Below are 16,978 nucleotides of genomic sequence, written 5' to 3' on the forward strand. Positions count from 1 at the left end.
CGCTTTTGGGCGCTGCGCGGCGGCTGGCCACAGCCGGTTGCCAGGGTGACGCCTGGGAAGATGGCTGCTACGTCTTCGTCGGATTCAGACGGCGGCAAAGGCGAGAGGTGAAGGCTGGGATCCTTGAGACCCGTTTCCCTACATATGTAAAGAGGGTGCCCCGGTCCCTGGGATCTGAGCTCCTGCGAGTCTCAGCAGCGCTGGCAGTCCTTTAAAGATCACATAGGGAAACTGAGACCCAGGGAGTGAATGGGTGTGTGTGGGTGACTCGAGTGCTGCGAAGGGGGAGCCGGAACTTGGACCCAGACTCTATACCCCTAGTTCAGAGCTCCCTACACACCTCATTCCAGAAACCAGTTCCCGAAAAATGTTCTTCCTTCCCTTCGAATTCATCATCTAGCCCCGCCCTCGCCCCCGTCCCCCAACTCTGTCCCTCTTCTCCCAGCAGTGAGGCCAATTCGAAATGGCTGGACTCACTTAGCGATTCCATGGCGAACATCCACACCTTTTCCGCCTGCCTGGGTGAGTCTCTGGGACCAGGAACGCCGGTTCTGGGGACACCGGGGTGTCAGATGGTCCTCTAGTTAAGCTTCTAGGATGCTGAGGCCCTGGTTTATGGCCCTTTTTATGTTTTCCAGCGCTGGCCGATTTTCACGGGGACGGGGAGTACAAGGTAAGCCTGTCATCCCAGAAGTGAGGTTTCCTGATAGTTCCAAAGAAGCTCAACGTAGTCTGGAATTCATGTGCACTTTGAAAAAGCACGTTTAGTGTTACACTTTATTTTTAACGTGAGAGTGGAGAGAACCTGTTGATTTCATATGACAGACTGCAAAAAGTACAGCTAAACAAAATGCTGCTGGAGATTATACTAAGACAAAGCCTCATTATTATGGTGACGTTAATTCTTCGCTGGAAGGATACATCCCATGGTTGGGGGTGGGGCGTTAGAATCTGGAGGGAATTTAGAAGGGAGGAGACTGAGAGTTTTATGTTTATCAAAAGGGTATACATTTTAAGGTTAGCTATGAGCTGATCATCTTGAAGCTGGATGATGGCTATTTGGGGGTTCATTATATGAGTCTCTACTTCTGTATATGACTTAAATTTTTCCATAATAAAAAGATTAAATTTAAAATTAAGATAAAAATATAAAGATAAGTAAGAAATAAAATAAAATTTTAAGGCACAGATTTTTTTTTTAAGGTTGAGAAATTATTGAGCTAAAAGAAAGGAAGTTAACATATATTGAGTACTCATTTCTGGACTAGACCCTCTTTGAGGCATTTTCACATACATAGATATTGTTTATCTCCATTTTGTTAGTGGGAAAATAGATTCCAAAAGGCTGAGTTTACCGAGTTTGTTAAAGGTGGCAGACCTGGGTTTGTCAAATTCCCCATCACATGTTCCATTACAGCTCAGCCCTCACCAAGGGCAGTGAATCTACAATGGATATGTTATGATGGCAGCTAGAAAAGAGTCATATCCTGCTTGGACAGTGCAGAAAGATTCGTGGCTTTGGCCCCCAAATCCCTGTCCATAGAGCATTCAACAATTTAGCAAGCATACAGTGAACCCCTTGGTTAAGGGAATGGCAGTCCACTCCAGTATTCTTGCCTGGAGAATCCCATGGACAGAGGAGCCTGGCGGGGTACAGTCCATGGGGTTGCGAAGAGTCGGACACAACTGAGTGACTAGAACATGCAGTGAACCTCTACTGCGTGTGAGTTGTTGTACAGACACTAAACTGAGAAATGAATCAGTCCATAGTCAAAAGGAAATACGGATACTGTCCTTGATTCATCCACAACGTTGGCTGAACACCTGGTGTATCCTTGGTGCTGGGTTGACAGCAGTGACGGGTAGAGAAATCACAGACTGCACGTGCTTAGTTGCTCAGTTGTGCCCGACTCTTTGCAGCCCCACGGGCTGCAGCCTGCCCGGCTCCTCTGCCCTAAACTGGAGGCAGGAGGAGGCAGGGCTACGTGAACTGTGCTGAAGGATGAATGAAGTGTGTCAAGAAGGCACGGAAGAGGGGAGGGCATCAGGCAGAGGGAGCTGCACAGACAGAGGCAGAGTCGCTTGCAAACTCACAGTGTATTTGCCCAGAGGAAATTGCTTTCGAACTGTGGTGTTGGAGAAGACTCTTGAGAGTCCCTTGGACTGCAAGGAGATCCAACCAGTCCATCCTAAAGGAGATCAGTCCTGGGTGTTCATTAGAAGGACTGATGTTGAAGCTGAAACTCCAATACTTTGGCCACCTGATTTGAAGAGCTGACTCATTGGAAAAGATCCTGATGCTGGGAAAGATTGAGGGCAAGAGGAGAAGGGGACGGCAGAGGATGAGATGGTTGGATGGCATCACCAACTCAGTGGACGTGGGTTTGGGTGGACTCTGGGAGTTGGTGATGGACTGGGAGGCCTGGCGTGCTGCGGTCCATGGGGTCACAAAGAGTTGGACACGACTGAGTGCCTGAACTGAACTAAAATTGAACATTAGAAAGTTGAGAACAATATAAAATAGTAGTTAAAACCACTGGCTTTGTTTTTTTAATTTTTGGCCGTACCCTGTGGCATGTGGGACCCTAGTTCCCCAACCAGGAATCAAACCCGTGCCCCCTGCATTGGAAGACAGAGTCTTAAATACTGGACTGCCAGGGAAGTCCCAAGACCACTGGCTTTGGATTCAGACAGACATAGGTTCAAGACCTAGCTGTACCACCTACTAGCCGTGTGACTTTTACCTAACATCTCTAAGCCTTAATAGTTTCCTCATTTGTGAAATGGGGCTAATAATTGTATCTATCTCACAGGTTGTTGCTCAGATTAAATAAAAGTACATGAAGTTACTGGTGTGGCTTCTGGCACACTGAGCATGTTCAGAATCCAGGCTTTCTATGGCAGCCTGCATCCTGGATGGAGCATAGCATGGATGGGGAAGTGATAGAAAACCTGTTGGGATCCAGATCAGAGGGGCCTTGCAGGCTTCACTCAGGAGAATGGGCTTGCATGGCAGCTGCAGTGGCTTGAAGGGTGGAAATACAAGAGCTTGGTTCTCCCTTGTGGATTGCTAGAGCACGTCCCACTCTGCACACTTGGTTCTGCTCCTGTCCCGTTTGGAAGCCAGGCCTCAGAGCCAAGATAGGAGTTTCAGGCCCCCCAGTGACCTCAGTCATTATCCCAGTGTGTAGAACAGTGTCTGGCATGGAGCAGGCCCTGAAGAAACGTTTACTGAACAAATACTCAAAGCATCAGCTGCCCCCTGTTCCTCACTAGGTTCTGTCGTTCATTGTCTCCTTTGACTTTCACTACAAGTGTCCTGCAGTGTGCGTGTTAAGTTGCTATAGTTGTGTCCAACTCTGTGAGACCCCGTGGACTAGCCTGTCAGGGTCCTCTGTCCATGGAATTCTCCAAGCATGAATACTGGAGTGGGTTGCCATGCCCTCCTCCAGGGGATCTTCCTGACCCAGCAGGGATTGAGTCTGAGTCTTTTTGGTCTCCTGCATTGGCGGGCAGATTTTTTGTTTTTTCTTTAACCACTAGCACCACTTGGGCAGCCCCTGTCATGTGGTAGGTATTCCCATTTTGCAGGTGGGAAAACTGGCTCAGGAAATCATTTTTCCCAAGGTCACACAGCTTGCAAAGCCTTTGCCCTCCTCCCACCCACCTGTGATACACTCTGAGTATATATGGATGTGCACCAGCAAAAAGCTAAGCCCAAGAAGAGGGGCAGTAGGGGTGTCTTTGGACCCGAAGCCTGGACTCAGCCAGCCTCTCTCTGCAGCTGGCCATGGGAGACCTTGGCCCAGATGGGCGGCAGCCTCGCCTGAAGGTACTTAAAGGACACACACTGGTGAGCCAAAAACCGCTACCTGACCTGCCAGCCGCTGCTGTCACCTTCCTCGTGGGGTCCCACGAGCCCCGGACACCAGCCCTAGCAATCGCATCAGGCCCTTGTGTGTATGTGTATAAGAATCTCAAGCCCTACTTCAAGTTCAGCCTGCCCTTGTTGCCTACAAACCCCCTGGAACAAGACCTTTGGAATCAGGCCAAAGAGGTAAGTGACACAGGGGATGAGAGCAAAAAGGCAGAGGTGGCCGCTGCAGGTGGGCCTCATTCCCTGCCTGGCTCTGGAGCTCACAGGCTCTACCTTCTTCCCATTGTGGCACAGGACCAGATTGACCCCTTGACCCTGAAGGAGATGCTGGAGGGCATCAGGTGAGAGCCCACTTTCCCCTTCATGTGCCTCCCTCACCCTCCAGTTCCTACTCCTTCATCCCAGAGCCCACTGTCTGACACCCCACTCCCCACCGACCAGCCCTATTTCTCCACTGAACCTACTGGGATGGTCCCTCTCCTTACAGGGAGAAGGCAGAGGTGCCTTTGTCTGTACAGTCACTCAGGTAAGGGCCCTCTGGACGGCCAGGGCTCCAGAAGCTCCCTGGGAGGGTAGGGGGAGAGGCTGTGGAGTGGCCTCGGAGGGCAGGCAGGCCCCAGGCACACACAGGTCCCTACTCTGTGTGTCCAGGTTTCTGCCACTGGAGCTGAGGGAAATGGAGGCGTTTGTGAACCAGCACAAGTCCAAGTCCATCAGGCGGCAGGTACTGCCCCCTCTCATTTCCCTGTAAAGAATACAGACAGTTTTTTAAACAGACCACAGAAAGCCAAACCCGGCTAGTTTTACTTTGCAGTTTCCCTTCCAGCCTGTGCCGCCTATGTCGTCTGTAGGGCTTCTCCATTTTGGTTAGCAGTGACAGCTTTGAGTTGATAGATACAGTTATGTAAGATACATCTTTATGTAACATATATCTTTATCATCTTGGGGGTAAAGGTAAAATATTTTCATTAGGGAAAATTTTGAAAAAAGAAATACAAAGGAGAAATACAAGTGACTATACTTACTACTCAGAGTACTCTTACCATTTTGATACATTTTGTTCATAAATAGGCTTTTACATCCTGCTTCCCTTGAGCATGTAACATTGTATCTTGAGCATCAGTCTTGAAGAACCCCATTTTTAGCGGCCCCTTGATTATTTCACTGGTGATTCATTATTCATGCATAATTGATTCAGTGCAGATCATTGGTCAAGAAGTGTCTTCTTTTTATTCTCTTCATATTTTTCTCAGTGGTTCCTGACCTTGGGGGTTGAGCCTTGTCCAGGGATGGGCTTTCAGAGTTGTCCCTGCATTTCAGAAAGCCACATAGGAACCACTCACTTGCTATAGAGGACACTCGAGCTGAACGCGTTGACTGATGTTTGCCTCCATGTTTGGCTAGCTGTAGATAATTCCCTGAGAAACATTGTTCTCTCCTGCTGATCAGCAGCTCAGATCCACAACTGTCACTATCTCTGAGTACTTTTAAAATCAGGAAGTGAGTTAAGTATTGCTTAAAAGGTGCAGTGTGGGGGAGGCCATCTTTCCAGGTATGCCTCGTGGCTGCGTGGTTGGGAGCCACTAGCATCCGGATTTCTGTAACTTTTCTCCTTCCACTAGGTATTGAGGAGTCCTCTTTTTTTATCTTAAAGACAGTCACTCAGTGAACAGCTTTATCCAAAGAAACATTTTAGTCTCGCTAAATTATTTCCATAGGAGAAATTCCTAAAAGGGGATCATCGCCTCTTTTGTTTTCTCTCCAATCACAATTAGAAAAAGAACATATGCCCACTGTAGAAACTGCAGAAAAGCATAATGAAGAAATTAAACCCTGCCTGTGATGTCATTGTCCAGAAATAACCAGTGTTTGTATTTAAAAGTTTAGCTTTCCAAGGTTCTTTTTATTCATATATATGTTTTTTAAACTGGGATAATACTAATGTAACTTTTAACCTGTATTTTCTCTTAATATATTAGAAACATTCTCCCTGTCATTGAATCTTCTTTTAAAATCCGATTTTGGTAAATGACCAAAATTGTGGTGTGGTTTTTGATCATACAGAGAGTTTATAATTGACTTAGAGAATCCTCTTTTGTTAGAAAATTAGGTTTGCTGCAGTCAACACTTTTGTAGATAAATCTTCTGTCACAACTCTAATACTCTTCTTCCTCCTTTGCCCTCTTTCTTTCTGGGGTGTCCTGGGAGGAGCTGGGGTGGGAGATGGTGTGAGGGGATCTCCTGGGTGACCCTGGAGTCCTTCTGCAGACAGTCATCACCACCATGACCACCTTAAAGAAGAACCTGGCTGACGAGGATGCTGTGTCCTGCCTGGTGCTGGGCACTGAGAACAAGGAGCTCCTGGTGCTAGACCCGGAGGCCTTCACCATTCTGGCCAAGGTCAGTGTGGGCCTGGCCCTGCACACACCCAAGGCACAGGCTCCATGCCCTCCCCGTCTTCCCCCAAATCTCCTGCCCCAGTGAGTTAGTTCTTGGTGATACCTGTTCATTGTAGAAAGTTATAAAATGTAGATAGGCATCTAGAAGACAGATAACCCCAAATCCTACCACTCATGCATACCTTCTGTGAAAGTTTTGGCACAAGTCCTTGTAGACATTTTCATATTTAGACACAGGTATATAACTTTCAATATTTTTTTCTTTTTTACAAAAACAGCCCCATGCTGTAGGATCCTGACCTGCTGTTTTCAAGCAGCAGTAGCTCATCAGTATCTTTCCATGTCCGTGTAAAACCATGTTAGCTTTTTCAGAGGCCGCAAAGCATCGATTATATAAATACTCTGTAATTTCTTTACCCTGTCACCAATTGTATGTTTAAGTTATTTTCAGTTTCTTGCTATCATTAACCACCGCCACAGTAGGCTTCCTTGCCAAACATCTTTGTGTGCTTATCTAAATACCTCCTTACATGCATTCCTAGAAATGGCATAGTTTAGTCAAAGGGTGTGGACTTAAAGGTTTTGCTACCTGTTCCCCTCCAGAGAAACTGTTTACGTTTTAAACTGTGCCCAGGAGGGTGTGAGTGAGGAGAGGGGTACTTGGAGGAGTGGCGTCAGGTCAGGGAGGGGCTGGGGCTCCAGAGAAACTGGGGTGTTTGAGTCTCTCTGCAGATGAGTCTCCCCAGCGTCCCTGTCTTCCTGGAGGTTTCTGGCCAGTTTGATGTGGAGTTCCGCCTTGCCGCCGCCTGCCGCAACGGGAGCATCTATATACTGAGAAGGTAGCCACATCCAAGCTCTCTAGGGTCCGAAGGAACATCTCAGAAACCTAGTGGTTTCGAGGGCTGGCAAGATGAGCAGGGCTTTGGAGCGAGAATGTGGGACTGGAAAGAGCCCAGAACTTCATAGGAGGCAGAGCCCTTGAGCGTAAGGGATGTCTGGAGGCTTGTCCCGTGGGACCTGGCAAAGTGAGGGACGAGGCTGGGTGGCCGTGACACTAGCAGTGAATCAAATTAGATAAAAATTAGATTAAAATGGTCTATTTGTTCTGTTGCTTCTATAGGTACAGGACATTTCCTCATGCATTAGTTTGATGTTTCTTAACAGTCATTCTTTTAATTCAAGAAATGTTTTTGAGTACCTGCTATGAATTAAGCATTGCATGAGGTATTGGGGATATATTGATGAACAAAACACGTAGTCCCTACCCTTGTGGGAAGACATATTAAGACCAAGATTATATTACAGATTGGATACATGCTATGGAGGAAAAGTACTGGCTCAGGAAGGAATAAAAGGGGGTCAGGGTGATCAGTGAATGCCTGTCTGAAGAGATTACTTGAAGGTTAAGAAGGATCCAGTTCAAAACAGTGGAGCAAGAGTTACAGGCAGAGAGCATGAAAGCGAACTCTGGGTGGGAAAGACATTGGCACGGGCCACTTGAGGTTGGTGGCAAGAGATGACATAGAGATCAGGTCGACTCACGCAGGACCTGGTAGGACATGGTGAAGATTTGGGGTTTCATCTGAAGGGCAATGGAAAACCATTATGGGGTTTGACTCAGGAGACACGATGAATGACATGATCCATGTTCATTTTGGAGGGTAGATTGGGATTAGGCCCAGAGACCAATGGGAACCTCTTCAGGTGAGTCATCAGATGGGCAATATGTCTGGCTTAGACTTAAGAAAGGTGGGCCAGAGTCTTTCTGGGTAAGAGAAATAAGATTCAGACACCAGGAAACTGAAAACTCTGCATCCACACAGAGCAACCTCCTCCTGCTTTTCTGATAAATTACTAAACTATTATATTAAATGGAATCTCAGTCCATTACTTCATCTCACCTGAGGTACACTCGCTGTAAACTGCTTAACGATAAGTTATCACACAGATCAAGTGAAGTTGGGAGGAAGACCAGGAGGGAAAACACACATTGTGTTATCCAAGGTCATGCACCTACTAAGTCCTAGCTGCTGCTGCTGCTAGGTAACTTCAGTCATGTCCAACTGTGCGACCCCATAGATGACAGCCCACTAGGCTCCACCATCCCTGGGATTCTCCAGGCAAGAACACTGGAGTGGGTTGCCATTTCCTTCTCCAGTGCATGAAAATGAAAAGGGAAAGTGAAGTCGCTCAGTTGTGTCCGACTGTTAGCGACCCCATGGACTGAAGCCTACCAGGCTCCTCCGTCCATGGGATTTTCCAGGCAAGAGTACTGGAGTGGGTTGCCATTGCCTTCTCCAACTAAGTCCTAGAAGTGGAACTAGTTCCTGGGTCCTCTGCTTGTGGGCCAAGGCTGCTCCCAGGATCATCGGTGGGGCCTGGAAAGAGGAGGGTCAGCCAGGGAAGGAGAGAAGGTTTCTGGGCTGAGAGTGAGTGAGTGAGTGAGCGAGTGTTAGTCGCTCAGTCACTCTGCAATCCCATGGACTGTAGCCCTCCAGGCTCCTCTGTCCATGGGGATTCTCCAGCAAGAGTACTGGAGTGGGTTGCAATGCCCTCCTCCTGGGGATCTTCCCAACCTAGGGACAGAACCTGGGTCTCCTGCATTGCAAGCAGATTTTTTACCGTATGAGCCACTAGGGAAGCCCTGAGGCTGGGAGTGTGTGTCTTCATTCCACAGAGACTCCAAGCGTCCCAAGTACTGCATCGAGCTGAGCGCCCAGCCTGTGGGGCTTGTCCGTGTACACAAGGTCCTGGTGGTGGGCAGCAACCAAGACAGCCTGCATGGCTTCACCTACAAGGTGTGATCTCACGGCAAGCACCTCCAAAGCCTTCCACCCTTGTCTCCTCAGTCCCCCTCAGCAGGCGGGCCCTTTTGGCATTCCCTTCCCAGCAACTCCAGCCAGCCCTTCTTTCCACTCCTCAGCACTGAGCCCCCAGCAGACACTTAGCTGTTCCCTCCCAGGGTAAGAGGCTGTGGACAGTGCAGATGCCTGCAGCCATCCTGGCCATGAACCGCCTGGAACAGCGCTCCCGGGGCCTGCAGGCCGTCATGGCCGCGTTGGCCAATGGAGAGGTCCGCATCTACCACGACAAGGTCCTGCTCAACGTCATCCGCACGCCGGTGAGCTGCTGACTCCTCCCTGCCCCGCTCCCCGCTTGGGGCTCACTCACCGCCTCTCCTGATCCCGCTCCACCTGCCACCCTTAACTTTTGATGTATTTTGAAAATGTTCATTGAGTATCTCATACGCACAACTCACTGTATTGAAAGGATAAAACAATGACTGATCCTTATTGTTGAGGGACTTGCAGTCTAAGGTGTGAGCCAGCCAGAAACAGCTGATTGAAATACAAGACAGACTAAAGCAGACCAAAGCCCAGAAAGAGCACAGAGACAGACTATAGTGACTCGGGGGGAGGGGTGGGGGTGGTGAGAGATACATAGGGATGGAACTCAGGAGCCATTTCACAGAGCAAACGACAATTCAGCTGGTCCTCGAAGCAGTTTGCTTTGAGAAATGGAGTGGATAAATGAAGGTGCGATATTCCAGACTGGAGATAACGTGAACAGTGGCTGAGAGGCATGAGTTTTCTTGATAAAGGAATCCAGGTAGTTTGATGAATTTGGACCAGAGTTTTTCAAACAGAGTTTTGAGTCATTAGATCGATTTAATGAACCAGTATCAGAACCAGAAAAAAGTTCAGAGTGTTATCACATGTGAAACTTTTGTGTGTACATATGTGTAAAGTGTCATATGTCACAATATAAAATTTGAAAGCAGCTGGTTTGGACCACAGGCTCTCGGGAGGGCAGGCGGTGTGGTGTACAGGTTGGGGAATAGACAAAGAGAAAAGGCGGGTTGGAGTCAGATATGGAAGGCCTTGAATATGTAAACAAGGAGGGCAAAAACCACTGCAGGTTTTTCAGCCAAGAATAGACATGGTCATATTTGTATTTTGAAAGGCAATGGAAGCAGCTGTTTGAAGGACAGACTGGGGAGAAAGACGGCTGGGAGACGTGTTAGAAAGCTGAACTCAGAAGCCAGAGATGTTCGGTCTGGAAGTATGGCCATGACTGAATAGGGGGCGGGGTGCGGGGATTAGAAAAACAGGAAATATTTCAGAGTCAGCATAGCTCCCAACCTCACCTCACATCTCACCTCGTACATCATATATGGGGTCTCCCAGCCTTATCCCCCCTCCTCCCAGTCCTGTTCTCTTCACTGAGATCTTTTCCCAACTAAACTCTGGTGTTTCCACCATAGGAGGCAGTGATCAGCCTTTGCTTTGGCCGCTATGGGCGGGAAGATAACACCCTTATCATGACTACACTAGGTAAGGCGGGTCAGGCCTGGTGCGGGATTTAGAGGTGGGAGTCTGTGGGGCAGGCCAGACCCTGGGAAAGAAGAGATGCATGTGGGACACAGGTGGGCCTGGGCTTCGGAAGCAGGGCCTGCCTGCAGACACCATCCCAACTGGAGCTGGGCCTTCACTGGGGACAGCTCATTAGCAGTTTGATGTCACTACCTGGGGCCAGGCCCTGGCTGTGTCTCCAATTCACCCCAGTATCTGCCACAATGCCAGGAACATCAAAATAGTCAGTAAATAACTGCTAGGAACTCTCCTGGCGGTCCAGTGGTTAGAACTCCATGCTTCCACTGCGGATGACCCAGGTTTGATCCCTGGTCAGGGAACTAAGATCCCACAAGCCAAGTGGCTTGCCCAAACAACTGGATAACTGCAAAATGAATGAATACATTACTGGCAGGACACACTTCACTCCTTTCAGAGACCCACAGTCTCAACAAGAAGACAGAAGAGGATCAACGTGAGGCAGGCTGGGGAGAAAGAGTGGGACTATTGGGTGGGCCTAGGGAGGACACATGCCGTCTGTCCTCTTCCCTAGGTGGTGGCCTGATCATCAAGATCCTCAAGCGCACAGCGGTGTTTGCCGAGGGGGGAGGTGAGGCGGGCCCCGCACCAAGCCAGGTCATAAAACTCAATGTGCCCCGGAAGACCCGGCTGTACGTGGACCAGACACTGCGAGAGCGGGAAGCCGGCACTGGTGAGGCTCAGGCTGAGTCCCTCCCCCTCCTCCTCCTCAACTGGTCCAAAGTGGCAGCAACTGGGTGAACACCACCTGGGTGCCCTGAGCAGCGGGAGGAAACCTGGGTGAGCCAGGCGGGTCTCATGCCTCTAGAGGCCCAGAGACAGCCTAGGGGTACACCCCACCAACAGAGAACTAGAGCTCAAGGTAGAAGGTGCTGCGGCTGCCCTTCGAGTTCAGAGGAGGGAGCAGCCACTTCTAGGTGCAGGAATTCTCGTAAAAGAAGTAGAATTTGATCAAGGTTCTTCCTTTTCCTGTTTAATTTTTCATGCTCTTTTGTTCGTTCAGTACCTATGATTATGCCAGGCCTTGTGCCAAGTGCCTTGGATTAGGCCAGTCCCTACCTAAGGAGCTCAGTAGACCTTGCTAGCTTTACATTGCATGACAGGTGCGGAAGTCTCTGCCAAGTGGTTTTGAGGCGCGCAAGAGAATGTGTTTGCCTGGGAGCCTAGCAAAGGCTTTAGAGAGATGACATTGGATTTAACTCTAAAAGATGATTACAAGTCCACCAGCCAGACAGGGACAGGGAAGGGCGATTTTGGCAGAGGCCTGGGTAAAGGCACAGGGCCCTGCCTGGGTTCAGCCAGGAGCCAACAAAGGAGGCCAAGACTGCGCGGGCGGCCAGGTGGTGGGAGAAGCCGGGCAGAGGGGCAGGGAGCGGTCCATAGCATCTAGAGGCTGGCTGTGGGACCTCGACCTCCTGTTGCACGCTCCCAGCCTGTGCTCACCGTGCCTTCCTCTCATCCTCTCCCCACGGCAGCCTGAGCGGGAACCTCCTCCCCGCGCTGCCCCCCTCCCACCTCACCGTCAGCCCCTCGTGTCCCTCCCCTCAGCCATGCATCGGACCTTCCAGGCGGACCTCTACCTGCTGCGCCTCCGGGCGGCCCGTGCCTACGTGCAGGCCCTTGAGTCCAGCCTGAGCCCTGTGTCTCTGATGGCCCGGGAGCCGCTCAAGCTGCACGCTGTGGTGAGCTCTCGGGGTAGAGGTGGTCAGGCCGCCTCAGGGCCAGAGGGGCAGAGGTCGGGTGGGCAGGAACCCCTCAGGCCAGAGCTGGTTCCAAGGCAACTGGCCCCATGCCCCTTGTCACCTGCCCACAGACTCAGGGACCAAGACCTCCCCCGTGGGCGCCCTCGTCTTCTCTCACCTATGCCGCCTCTTCCCCTCAGCTGGCCGCAGAGCAGGCACACTCTGCAGCCCCCTCGTTCCACGTGGGGCCTCAGACGAGCCCCCAGACCTGGGACCTGGCCCCCAGGTCGTCACCTTGGGACGTTTCTTCCCAGGAGCCTGGGAAGAAACAGAGTCCTCTTCAGGAGTCTCTTCACTTCAGTAACTGCCGGCAGCCCGAGGAGATCGGACTGCCTGGTGCAGGGATGGGGCCGTCCCGAGACTTCCACAGGCACGAGGAGGACGAGGAGCCCTTAGACACGCCTGACCTCAAGGTCCTCAGGCCCCCAGCCACTCTCAGTGGCTCCCTGAGGTGTGCCGTCTGATCCAGTTGGGGTTCTAGTCTCTCTTTCCTTGAAGACAGTGGAGAGATCCAGAGAGGAAGAGGCTACAGAGAGCAGCTGGGAAGAGGGAGAAAGTGAAATCACCACAGCCCCCAGAGGATGAGCGGTGGAGGCGGGCCGGGCCCTGAGGACAGGGGCAGGGCCGTGCAGCGGTGCAGGCAGGAGCCAGGCCTGCTTGCCCAGGCCAGCTCTGCCTCCCACCTGCCTTCTCCTGGGGCCGCCACTCAACTCTGTACCCACGGAGCCAAGCTTCTGAGCTCTGGGCCTTCTGATGGACAATGCTTTAGAGCAGTTGGAGGAGGGTGACTTGAGGACGTGGATGAGGAAGCAGGCGGGCAGGGCCCGGGTCACCCTTCTTAGCACCCAAGCCCATGAGGTCCTAAGGGCTTTCTCCCCTCCCCACCCTCTCCACAGGTTCAGGGCCTGGGCCCCACCTTCAAGCTCACCCTTCACCTGCAGAACACATCAACAGCCCGCCCCATCCTGGGGCTGGTGGTCTGCTTCCTGTACAACGAGGTGCTCTATGCTCTGCCCCGGGCCTTCTTCAAGGTACTGGAGTGACAAAGGGTGGGGTGGTGCCTGATCAGATGCCCACAGGTCAGAGGTGAGGGGGCTGGCAAGTGGCTGCAGCTACAGGGCAGGCTAGGGCGCAGCAGGGGCCCTGAGGAGAGCCCCCGAGGTTGCCTGCCCCAGCTGCTTTTCTCCCCGCCTGCGCGGGTCTGAGGGCAGCACTTGGAAGGTGCCGGGACAACAGTGAGAGTCCGGGCCCCACCTGTGCCTCCCTCGGAAGCCTGTTGGTGCTGGGAGTCCCAGAGCCGCCCTGCTTCCTTAGCCCCTCCCACAACAAGAATGGGGACCCCAAGGAGAACCTTCCAGAGTGAAGGGCCTGGTGTTCCCCGGGTCCACATTTGAGCCTTAGTTGGAAGGGCCAGAAAATGAGAAGGACTTTGGTATGTGGAAGAAATAGCCCTAGACTTGGTTGGAGGTCAAGAGGTTTAGGGACTTGCCTGGCAGTCCAGTGATTAAGACTCCACCTTCCCTGCAGGGTTTGATCCCTGTCCGGGGAACTAAAATCCAGCGTGCTGTGCAGCGCAGCAAAAAAGAAAGAAAATTTACCTTTAATTATGGACACACATGCAGCCCTGGGGCATTCACGCCCCCACTGAGCCATGTGCCCCTTGAACGGGCCTGTCACCCCTGCTCGCCCTGCCAGGCTATGACGTTCAGCTGGGACAACAGGGTGACAGCGCTTTGAAATCTACCAAACACTGCCTGGCCATGAGGGCTGACTTCATGACCTCTTTGTCCCCAAACTTAGGTCCCATTGCTGGTGCCAGGGCTCAACTACCCCCTGGAGACGTTTGTGAAGAGTCTTAGTGACAAGGGCATCTCAGACATCATCAAGGTAGGTCACCAGTTGGTACTAGTGCAGCGGAGAGTGTGAGTAAGTGTGGACAAGGCCCTGGGTGGCTGCGGAGAAGGGCTGGATATCTGCACAGCAGGGGCTCCCCCTCCCCTTAGACCGAGCCCTGCACTGGGGCCGGTACAGACCAGGCCGTGCTGGCCTTCTCGGGGAGCAGGGGGGAGGGCAGAATGCCCCCTGCTGCCATGGCCACCTTCTCCGTAGGTGCTGGTGCTTCGAGAAGGCCAGAGCACACCCCTGCTGAGTGCCCACATCAACATGCCCATGAGTGAGGGGCTGGCAGCTGACTGACCCCATGCTGGGGTTAAAGCCCTAGTGGAACCAGAACCAGGAGGATCCAGCCACCTCCACTGTGCTGGGCAGAGTCCATAGTCCCAGGTTCGCTCCCGTGTGGCACCACGCCAGGCCTCCGCCTCCCTCTCCTCTCCTAGTGTTCCTCCCTCACTACTGGGTGACCCGCAGCACAGGTCAGTGAGCTCCTTCCTCCTCAGGAAAACCCAGGCCCTAACCCTGTGGGCTCCTGCCACTCTGCTCTTGTTCCCACTTGCCCCCAGAAAGCACCCCCAGGTCCAAAGGAGGAGTTCTGCAGCAGTTACGCTGAGATGAGGGCATAGGCCCCACCTTCTCCTCTGCCACTCTCCTTGGGCATGTCTCTGCTGCTGCTGCAGTTGGCAGGGGCCTGGCCCCAGACAGGCTTTTCTTGGGTGAGACTGAGCCCCCTGTTGCTCCCTGGGGTGCCAGGGGCTTGGTTGTTGCCATCTCAGCTTGCAGGCAAAGCACATGCTCTGATCTCCCCCTCTTTCTATTCAGGGCCCCGGGAATAGCTGCCTTCCCACAGGGGGCCTTCCTGAAGTCTTGGGCTCAGCCAAGGTGTCAGGCCTGTGATGCTCCATGAAGATTGCCAAGGAAGAGGCTGGCGCAAGAGGGCAGAGAGTGCCTGGGCAGGGAGCTAGGGGCCCGAGAAGAGGAAGGCTCAGCTTGACAGAGCAGAGGTGGGGTCAGGGCACACAGGAGGGGCATCTCAGGGGTCCTGGGGAGGGGGCTTGGGAGGCAAAAGCCTAGAACTGCCAAACAAACTGCTCTTCTATGCTTTGGAGCCCAGATCAGTCAGGTGAGTGGCAAGTTCATAGTGGCAGTGGCCATTATGTGTGAGATTTGCTGGAAAAGCATAGGCCTTAGGTTGAATCAGGGATTGAATGAAGGTGCATGTTAAGATCTTAGGGGTCAGAGACACACAGTCTGGGCCGTTGGTGCCTCCTGGAGTCCTCTAGCTAGTCTGCCTGGCTAACCTGCCAGCTATCTTTTGGGTTAGTGCTACCCACGGCCACCCTGAGCCATTTGTAAGCCAGGAATCCTGTTCGCTGAGGAAGGACCTATGTCTTCTTCTGACCAGGTACAGCCTATCGTGTGGCAGACAGCTCAGGCTTGTGGGAAGAAACCAAGTTTCTTATGTTTCCATTTCCACAAGTGTAAAAGGATGCGGTTTGACTAGATTGTGCTCTAATATCCTAGAGTTTGGCAGCCCCTGTAAAGAAACCAGGAGTCAGCTCCGGAAAGGGGATACTTGGCAGGAGTAAGCACAGAACTTTTGCTCTTGAGACCAAGGGCCCTGCATTGATTGATTCTGCTGGACAACAGCCTCTGTGCTGGAAATGGCAAGGGACAGCCCACAGCTACAGTCTCCGCAGGGAATGCATTTGGGGCGAGGTTAAGAGAATTAAGGGGTCTGGACCAAAGCAAGAGCCCATTCCCCTCCTGTCTGCACGGTCCAGCCACTCACAAACATAGACCAGTTAGGTCGGGGTGGCCTGGGGTTCCTCGATCAAGCTGACTGAGGCTCAGGGGAGTGAGGAGGAAGTTCAGTATGGAAATGGAAAGACAGAGGGAGCGTCACTGTCAGTCAGATTTCAACCAAACCTGAAGCGTTTTCCAAGAGAGCTCATCGGAGATGGAAGGCCCTGCCCCAGAAGGTATCAAGCCCCTTGTCACTGGAGCTGTGTCACTGTGGGAGGCCACATGACCTTACAGTCCCTTTCACCCCCGTGAAGTGATGAACTGTGTGAACTCGGAATGAAGAAGTCTCCTCTGGGTTCTCCTCATACTAATCCATGATGATGCAAGTGGAGAAACAATCCCGAGGCCCAGCCCCTAATATGAATTTACATGATGCAATACTGTGTTGCTGTTCAGTCACTAAGTCGTGTCTGACTCTGCAGCCCCATAGGCTGCAACACATCAGGCTTCCCTGTCCTTCACCATCTCCCAGAGCTTGCTCAAACTCAGGTCCATTGAGTCGGTGATGCCATCCAACCATCTCATCCTCTGTCGTCCCCTTCTCCTCCTGCCTTCAGTCTTTCCCAGCATCAGGGTCTTTTCCAGCGAGTCAGTTCTTCACATCAGGTGGCCTAAGTATTGGAGCCTCAGCTTCAGCATCAGTCCTTCCAGTGAATAGTCAGGACTGATTTCCTTTAGGATTGACTGGTTGGATCTCCTTGCTCTCCAAGGGACTCTCAGGAGTCTTCTCCAACACCACTGTTCAAAAGCATCAATTCTTCGCTCCTTAGCCTTCTTTATGGTCCAACTCTCACATCCATACATGACGACTGGAAAAACCATAGCTTTGACTAAATGGACCTACTACTTAAAAACACATGAATCGCATGA

The 16,978-nt window shown here is 51.7% G+C and overlaps 1 protein-coding gene across 3 annotated transcripts; it reads left to right on the forward strand.

The window, feature by feature from the left end:
- BBS1 (Bardet-Biedl syndrome 1) lies at nucleotides 37-16,483 on the forward strand. 3 transcript variants are annotated; one of them, XM_018043474.1, is made up of 17 exons: nucleotides 37-107; nucleotides 446-522; nucleotides 639-673; nucleotides 3,785-4,057; nucleotides 4,172-4,218; nucleotides 4,365-4,403; nucleotides 4,529-4,601; nucleotides 6,146-6,277; nucleotides 7,009-7,115; nucleotides 8,954-9,074; nucleotides 9,239-9,397; nucleotides 10,541-10,610; nucleotides 11,182-11,340; nucleotides 12,216-12,349; nucleotides 13,306-13,440; nucleotides 14,210-14,296; nucleotides 14,519-16,483. In XM_018043474.1, exons 1-17 carry the CDS (start codon nucleotides 61-63, stop codon nucleotides 14,603-14,605), a joined length of 1,782 nt encoding a protein of 593 aa, XP_017898963.1. In that variant the 5' UTR covers nucleotides 37-60; the 3' UTR covers nucleotides 14,606-16,483. The 3 variants fall into 3 exon arrangements, with proteins under 3 accessions (XP_017898963.1, XP_017898960.1, XP_017898961.1); XM_018043471.1 differs by lacking the exons at nucleotides 13,306-13,440; nucleotides 14,210-14,296; nucleotides 14,519-16,483 and adding an exon at nucleotides 12,481-13,299; XM_018043472.1 differs by lacking the exons at nucleotides 13,306-13,440; nucleotides 14,210-14,296; nucleotides 14,519-16,483 and adding an exon at nucleotides 12,481-13,299 and having other exon boundaries at nucleotides 449-522.

Source organism: Capra hircus, chromosome 29 (genome assembly GCF_001704415.2).
Source record: "Capra hircus breed San Clemente chromosome 29, ASM170441v1, whole genome shotgun sequence".
Taxonomy (NCBI): domain Eukaryota; kingdom Metazoa; phylum Chordata; class Mammalia; order Artiodactyla; family Bovidae; genus Capra; species Capra hircus.

What these genes read in the sequence shown, in the direction of transcription:
- BBS1 (XM_018043471.1), top strand. Translation starts at nt 61, where the DNA reads ATGGCTGCTACGTCTTCGTCGGATTCAGACGGCGGCAAAGGCGAGAG. An exon ending in GACGGCGGCAAAGGCGAGAG is followed by an intron (nt 108 to 445) that starts GTGAAGGCTGGG and finishes CTCTTCTCCCAG; the next exon opens with CAGTGAGGCCAATTCGAAAT. An exon ending in CCTTCACCATTCTGGCCAAG is followed by an intron (nt 6,278 to 7,008) that starts GTCAGTGTGGGC and finishes GTCTCTCTGCAG; the next exon opens with ATGAGTCTCCCCAGCGTCCC.